The 9,006-nt window shown below is 33.7% G+C and overlaps 1 protein-coding gene across 1 annotated transcript; it reads left to right on the forward strand.

Annotated features, from left to right (window-relative positions):
- LOC109720052 (EID1-like F-box protein 3) lies at positions 5,355–6,391 on the forward strand (the record flags this gene model as incomplete). The annotated part of the gene is made up of 1 exon (XM_020246926.1): positions 5,355–6,391. A coding segment is annotated over one exon (819 nt), but the record flags the coding sequence as incomplete, so codon positions are not given.

Raw genomic sequence — 9,006 nt, forward strand, 5'->3', positions numbered from 1 at the left:
AGAGTTGAGCTATGATACTTTTACAAGTATCACCATCATGGTGCTATTAGGTTTTAAGTCATTGGATCTACTTTTGATTATTAATAGCCCTTGGATTAAACACTATTCCACCTACCACCACCTACCACCATCATTTCAACCTCACATCTCTCCATCCAAGGGCTAAAAACACACAAGTATCACTCTCATGATACTTTTATAAGTATTCTAGCCCTACTCTCTCTCTCTCTCTCTCTCTCTCTCTCTCTCTCTCTCTCTCTCTATATATATATATATATATATATATATATAGTCCCCTATACTATCTATGTTACCGGGGCTCCGGTACTATGGTCTCGTTTTCGATCTTTGGGTGTTCAATTAACGATCCACACCATTAAAACTGATTTAGAGTATTTAAAGTTTTTAGAAATAAAATTTTATATTTTTTCAACATAGTTTACTTTATGATCAAACTATTTCAAAATTGTCAATTTTCAATAACTACTATAGCGAGTTTGGAATTTAACGGTGTAGAATAATCTAAATTTCTTCAAATTTTGATAGAAAATAGTTTAAACTATCTAGATTAAGGTTAACTTTCTTGATCTTGAATTTAAAAGTCCTATGTTCAAATTTTAAAAATTATTCAATTTTCACCGTCCATTTTTATATAATTTATTTACTAAGTAAACGATGTCGAAAAAAACTAAAATTTATTCATAAGAACTTCATATATCATAAATCATATTTAACGTTGTGGTTCGTTAATTTGAATACACTAAGATCCAAAACAAGACTATAGTACTGGAGCTCCGGTACTATAGATATATATATATATATATATATAATAGGTCTTGTGTGCTATTAGGAGCACAGAGGCCTCCGTGCTCCTAAGCCGTTTTCGATCATGGAGATTCTGAATCGACGATTGACTCCGTTAGTCTTGATCTAACGTATTTGAAATATTTAGAAAATAAATTTTGCGATTTTTCGATATCATTTACTTAGCGATCAAAAGGCTTCAAAATCAACAATTTTTAATGGTTGATGTATACCATTTGTAAGTTTAACGGTGTAGAAGTATTCAAATCAAATAAAATTTTGATAGAAAATTTTTTATACTATTTACAGCAAGATCAATATCTCTAATCGAAAATTTTAGTGCTATATCACCACTTTTTTTGAGATTTTTATTTTCAGCCGTTGATTTTGAACACTTTCGATCGCTAGATAAATGATATCAAAAAATTGCAAAATTTATTTTCTAGATACTTCAAATATGCTAGATCAAGTCTAACGGAGCCGATCGTCGATTCAAAAGTTTTATCATCGAAAACAGCTTAGGGGCACGGAGGCCTCCGTGCTCCTAATAGCACACAAGACCTACTATATATATATATATATATATGAGTGCGTCTGGTATGCTTCTGGAAGTACGGAGCGCTCCGTGCTTCCAAGTTGTTTTCGATGTTCAAACTTTCGAATCGACGATCAGCTCCGTTAGACTTGATCTAGAGTATTTGAAGTATTTAGAAAATAAATTTTGCGATTTTTCGATATCATTTGCCTAGTGATCGAAGTGGCTCAAAATCCTGAAAACAGAAATCTTACAAAATATGATGATATGGCATTAAAATTTTAGATCAAAGTTATTGATCTTGTTTTATACGGTAAGAATTTTTTCTATCAAAATTTCATGTGATTTGGATATTTCTACACCGTTGAACTTGCAAACGGCTCACCACGGCCGTTAAAATTATTGATTTTAAGTCCCTTCGATCACTAGGCAAGTGATATCGAAAAATCACAAAATTTATTTTCTAGGTACTTCAAATACTCTAGATCAACTATGACGGAGCCGATCGTCGATTCGAAAGTCTGAACATCGAAAATAACTTGGAAGCACGTAGAGCTCCATGCTTCCAGAAACATACCAGCCCACTATATATATATATATATATATAGTATACTTATACTATATATTATATATGATTGAGCTAGAATATACTTTAAAAGCCACAACTCTTTGGTGCTTTCTAAGTTTCTAGCCCTTGATCTACTCCTTGATTACTAATAGCTTTGCCAAAATATTCCACCCTACTACCTGATCTTCTAACCTCAATCTCTCTATCCAATGGCTAAAAACTCAAAACACCACTTCCATGGTGCTTTTGAGAGTATTCATTCCAGCTTTCTCTTCTCCTCGTCGTCTCTCGTCTCTCTCGCACCCTGTGTCTCTCGTCTCTCTCTCTCTCTCGTCTCCTTCTCATACTATATATATTATTATATACCATCCAAATCCAATAATTCACTAGCCAAATTAGAGAAATTATGGATACATGTGTGTACATCACGCGCGAATTTAATGCTCATTATTAGTTCGTCTCGTACAATTCAAGAACTCAGATTAAGGCTGCGTTTTGCGTTGGAGGAGATATCCCAGAACAAGGCGTACTATCCCCTCCAAACACAATGCATATTGGAACAACCGGGTTGTTCCCCGGAAAACAAACGCCGTATTAAGCCGCGAACAAGCCGGTAGACTTATTCCACTACAAAGTGGAAAAAGCCGGAACAAGAGATTTGAGTTTTTTTTGTTCTGTTTTTTTTTTTATGGCCTTTATTAATTTTTTATACTTTATTTTAATTATTTTCAAATAAATTAAATGAATGCTCAAATTTATAAGAATAAATAATTAATTATAATAATTGATTTTATATAGATATATTTATAGCCCTTAAGATTTATTTTATATAAATATAAATTAATTAATTTTGATTATATTCTAATTTTATTAAGTTTATCATTTATAATTAATATTAATTAATTTTATTTATATTAATTATATATACATAAAATTACCTTTTTTCATATATTATTATATTTTAAACTATGTATTGAATTTATACTTTAAAATTTTATAGATAATATATTTATACTATAATTTAGTCTATATAATATAAATTAATCTAATTTGATATTATTGTATTTTTAGTTAAGTTTTATTATTTATATATTATAATTTTATTATTCTATTTATATTAAGTATTATATTATCATAAAATATTTTATCATATTATATAAATACTATAATATATGTATATATATATATATACATATATATATATATTATATTAATTGGTATTTTGAATTTTACTTAAATTTTATGATAATATTTTATACTTAAATTTTATAATAATATAATTTGTATTATATAATATAGAAATAAATATTCACATAAAATAATATATTATTATAAAATAATATCATATTATTCTTAAATTAAGATTCTTACATAAAATATTATGTTATATAATTACTATATGAAATAATTTTATAAATAATTTTATAAAAATATACTAATAAATTAAATTTTATTTTAAACATATATTTAGGACTTTGTCTAGAACGTTTTTATCCAACGCCTATTAAGGATATCCTCTGAGATATCCTGATGCATACCAACACAATATACATTGTTCAATCTTAATACCGCGATATATCCCTGTTACTCCTGGAAAACAAAAGTTGTTCCTCAAAAATTTAGTTCTCACAACCAAACGCAGCACTAAGAGATTTGTAAGACTAGCCACCAGCCTTGCGATTGCATTTATAGCCTTGCGATTGCATTTCCGTTGCAGCAATAAATCGCAATAGAATATCTATCTGACTCTCAAAGCGTCATTAATGCTATTCCCACTAGAAAATGTTTTTGTCTAACTCCCAAATACGTAAGATAATTATCTTTTTCTTTAAAATATATATATATAAAATTTATCCAAACTATACAAAATTTTGATTCCCTTATCTGATCTTTCAAAATTGGATTTTTAATAGCCATCCTTTTCAATACTCTTTTAAAATTTAAACCACTAAAATAGCTTTTTCAATATAAAATTTAGACCAGTTATTTATTCTAATAAATTCGTAGTTTTATGAATTGTTTAAAATATGTAACCTAAAGATAATCTACGTATTCAAAATTTAAAAATTAAAAAATTATTAAATAATTTAAATTAAAGTTTTTAAAAATTAGATAGTTAAATTAAAAAAAAAGGGAAAACTTCAAAAACCCCCCTTGTGGTTTCAATTTTTTTCACTTTAGTACCCTGTGGTTTAAAATGTATCAAGTTAGTACCCTGTGGTTTCTCACTTTATCACTTTAGTACCCTGTGGTTTAAAGTGTATCAAGTTAGTACCCTGTGGTTTTGTACTTTATCACTTTAGTACCCTGTGGTTTTAATTTGTATCAAGTTAGTACCCTGTGGTTTTTTAAATCACAGGGTACTAAAGTGATAAAGTGTGAAACCACAGGGTACTAAAGTGATAAAGTGCAAAACCACAGGGTACTAGCTTGATACATTTTAAACCACAGGGTACTAAAGTGATAAAGTGAGAAACCACAGGGTACTAACTTGATAAACTTTAAACCACAGGGTACTAAAATGAAAAAGTGTGAAACTACAGGGAGGGTTTTTAAAGTTTTCCCAAAAAAAAACTTCAAATACCATCCCTGTGGTTTCACACTTTCTCACTTTAGTACCCTATAGTTTAAAGTGTATTAATTTAGTACCTTGTGGTTTATTTTTATTTTTTTATTATTGATTCCGCTAATTTTTTTCGTTAAATCACTAACGAAGTTAAAACTACAGAGTAATAGGATGAATATTCGATAAACCTAAGTGGGTATCTGAAGTTTTTTTTTTGTATATAATTTAACAAAATATTAACGAAAAAGCTGACGAAAAAATAAAAATAAAACCATAGGACACTAATTTGATATATACACTTTAAACCATAAGGTAGTACTAAAGTGAGAAGTGCGAAACTACAGAGATGATATTTGAAGTTTACCCTCATTTAAAATGATACGATAGTTCAAAAATATTTTATATTTTTTATTAGGATAAAATTTAGCCGTGCGTATAAGATGTACGGAGACAATATAATTTCCTTATTAATAAGTAAAAAAAAAAAAAAGAAAAAAAAAAGTGAACCGGCAAAGTCGTAAAGAAGATGTGTTATTAAGGACCGGTCCACTCTTTTTATAAATAGAGTTTCGAGCCGAACCGGAAGAAGAACAAGCCGCAGGTGTTTACGGACGCGCGTATATTAGCTGCCCCACCCTCACGTCTCCCACCTACGCCCAACGCAAGCACGGAAACTCCTCCTCCACATTTCTAAGAGAGACAGAGACAGAGACAGAGAAGGAACATTTAAAACATCCATCCAATTCATGGACGACCGCTCCCGAGACGCCGCCCGCGACATCTGCAGCACGAGCTACGGCGGCGGCGGCGGCAGCGAAAGCAGCGGCGGGAGCAGACCCGGCAGAGTCATCAGAAGCAGCAGCAGCGGCGGCAGCAGCGGCGGCGGCGGCGGCGGCGGCGCTGCTGGGGGGGACGTGAACGCGGGGATCATGGACGAGCGGGTGCTGGTGCTGGTGTTCCGGTCGCTGAACTTCGACCCGCGCGCGGTGGGCGTCGCGGCGTGCGTGAGCCGCCGCCTGCGCGCGGTGGCGGAGCGCGTGCTGTGGCGGGAGCTGTGCATCTCGCGCGCCCCGCGCATGGTCGCCGCGCTGACGGACGGGCTCTCCCCGGCCGGCCGCGTCGGCGGGGGCTGGCACGCGCTCGCGAAGCTCCTCTTCTTCTGCTGCGGCTGCGCCCCCTCCCGCTTCTTCGCGCTCGCCGCGCCGCTGCCGGGCCACTTCGCCCCGGAGTCCCGCTTCTCCAAGACCTCCGGCCGCAGCTTCCTGGCGCGCCGCTGCTGGGGCGACCTGCTGTACGTCAGCGACCCCTGCGAGCACCCGGCCGGAGGAGGAGGAGGAGGAGCCGGGGCGGCGGCCGGCGAGGACCTGGGGTCGTTCCGGGGGGTGTTCCGGGGGTTCGTGCGGTCGCGCACGCGGGCGTGGCTGGTCGGGCGGCAGGCCGAGCTGGAGGCGCGCGTGCGCTGCCCCTACTGCGGGGCGCGCGTCTGGAGCATGACGGCCGCCGGCCTCGTCCCGCGCAGCGCGCCCCGCCGCCTCGGCTCGCGCGACGGCGGCGGCGGCCTCGAGTACTTCGTCTGCGTCAACGGACACCTCCACGGCTGCTGCTGGCTCGCCCACCTCTCCGACGACGACGACGATAACAACGACGACGACGACGGCGACGACATCGGCGACATCGATGAGAGCGGCGTTGCGTGGTGATTGATTGCAGTAGGAAATTTTGCAGCTGATCAATTGCTCTGTTTGGTTGATTCTTGCAGAGGCGGCGCCAAATTGGTACTAGTTCTTTTTCTTTTTTCTTTTTGGGTGCTCTTTTTTTTTTTTTTTTTTTTTTTTTTTTTTTTTTTGGGGTTTGCGTCTGCTGTGAGCTCTCTCTGTTTTGCTTTAGATGGAATAAAACCATTTGGTAATTGCGCTCAGTTTGGAGTGGTTGTTTTGTTTGCTTTTCGTACCGTGCGGCTAATTTACGGGGTTATGATTTAGTTGTCCCGTGAAGATGTCGTACGGGCCGGATTCGGAATTGATTTTTAAAAATTTGAACTTAACAAACAGGACGACCAATTTCGAAATTCAAATCCGTACCCGAAGGACTGAATCTGATCAAATACTCATTTAAAAAGTTCAAATTCCAGAATAATTATTTATTTATCATATTTCAAAATATATTATATTAAAGTTTTAAATTTTAAACTACAAATTTAAAATATATATATATATAGTTTTAAATAACTATATATATATATATATATAGTTCGGCTACTATGCTATTAATAGCAGGAAGCACTTGGTGCTACCAAGTTTTCTGTCGTTGATTTTTTCTTTTTGATCATTTTCACCTGTTAGATCATACTATTCAATCAACCACCTACTCAATTCTAGAGGGCCGACATTATCCTAACCGCACATTTCTTAATTCAATGACCAAAAAATTGGTAGAACCAATAACTTTGTGCTATTAATAGTATATTACCCTAGTTCTCTCTCTCTATGTATATATATATATAATTTATTCGGATGTGGATTAGATACGACAAAATTCATACTTGAATCCGAATTTATTGAGCTTTTACATTTTATTCCTATATCCAAAATTATATCCACTTAGCATTTACTTATTCGCTTTGCGGTTGTTATTGAGTTTCGGATATGCATATCCATCAACATCCCCAGTTGTACATCTATCAGGTTGCACAGTACTTGTAATTATTTTGGGCCGTAGCTTAATAACTTTTGCCCAGTTTTTGGATTTGTAATTATTGTATTTTGGCACATTATTCAAATTATATTTGGGACACGTCAACATTGTATCTACACCGCAAATTAAATTATGCTGTGTCACAATCAAAATTGATAAAAGTTTGTTTATACGTTTTAAATAAATCGGTTGTCTATATTATCAGCTCAAATTTTTAGAATTAGAATAGTATTTTATACCGATAATTTTTCCAAATAATATTGTAGAGCATAGTTGTAAGATATATATATATCTATATGCATTGCATTTCTAGATCCATGTGCATTTGCAATTTTACTTAATTTTTGGCTCAAACATATTAAGGGTTGTGGTTATCCAAACAAACTCTGATAAATGAAAGGGATTTAGTACTGATCTCTAACTCTACGTATCGAGTTGAACCATAGTGCATTCACAAGCACGCAACTTCGTTGTAATAGTACAATTACACATGGTATAGGATATACTTAAAATGTTTACATGATTTTTCAATATTTTTTATGAAGTTTTTAGTACTAAATTTGATAATTTTAATAGCCAAAATGAACCTTTATACATGTAAACATTGTAAAATAATAATTCGTATTGTTTGAAAATTTCATTAAAAAATATACTATATCTCAACTAAGATTGATGTGTCTGAATTGTATTATTTATTTTTATTTAGCTGTTTTTAAATAAATTAAAGAACTATAAAATTTGGATTCCGAAGATTTTAAATATTTTTAAATTACGTTTAATGATATTGATCTTCGATTTAAAAAATAAATTGGAGGCACGAAGACAAATTTAAAAAATAAATTGGAGGCACGAAGACAATTGTACGCCCGCCTTCTACAAATATTAAGCTTAGCACTTTCACCTCATTTATATCCTGTGGATATCTAATTCAAACATCATTAAACGTTATTTATGAAATTTAATTTTTTTTAATGAATCACATTATTTTTGAAAATTATTTTACAGTATACTAATGACTATAAAATATACAGCAAATAACTCAGTTAAAATTCTTTAAAAGTAAAAACTGGTTCTTAAATTCAAGGTCCGGATTTTATATCTTAATCTAAATTGTTCATGCCTCGCTTGGATTTGGAAATAAGTTATCCACTGATACACTATAGGATTAATTTTATACAGATCAATGCCAGTATAGTAAATAACAAATATATCCGTACAAAATTCAACTTTTATATGTTGTCCCTACAAAAGTTCTGATATTTTTAAATATGTCCTTATAGTTTGTTATCGTTAAAGAACTGTTTATTTTTTCAATTTTGCCATCATAAATATGTTACTCCAAAAATCATAACGGTATAATATAAAAATAATAAAAACATCAAAAACTAACCAAGATTAAATATTTAACCTATGGTTAACTAAATTTTTCTAACGGATTCTAACAGTAGGGACATTTTTGAAAACATCATAGTTTTTACAGAAATAATATATGAAAGTTAAATTTTATAGAAATATATTTGTTATTCATTATGTTTACAGGGATCTGTATGAAATTTATCCATTATTACATGGTATAGCATTTTCTATTGTGATTAATGGCCAGGAGGTTGGACAAGTGTCTCGAATGGAACAGTATTAAACCCCTAATTTTTTTTAAAAAAAAAACTAAAAATCCAACTTAAGCAGCTCAAGCTGCTAAGTTGCTAAGTTTCGAACTTTCGATACTATTTAATTACGATTTGCTAAAACTTTAAAATTTTAATTTTGAATAAGTTTCAATGAGGTTATTAATTATTTTCACTATAAATTTGGTGTGATGTAAATCATTCTTTAGTTTTT

This window comes from Ananas comosus, linkage group 14 (assembly GCF_001540865.1).
Source record: "Ananas comosus cultivar F153 linkage group 14, ASM154086v1, whole genome shotgun sequence".
Lineage (NCBI taxonomy): Eukaryota > Viridiplantae > Streptophyta > Magnoliopsida > Poales > Bromeliaceae > Ananas > Ananas comosus.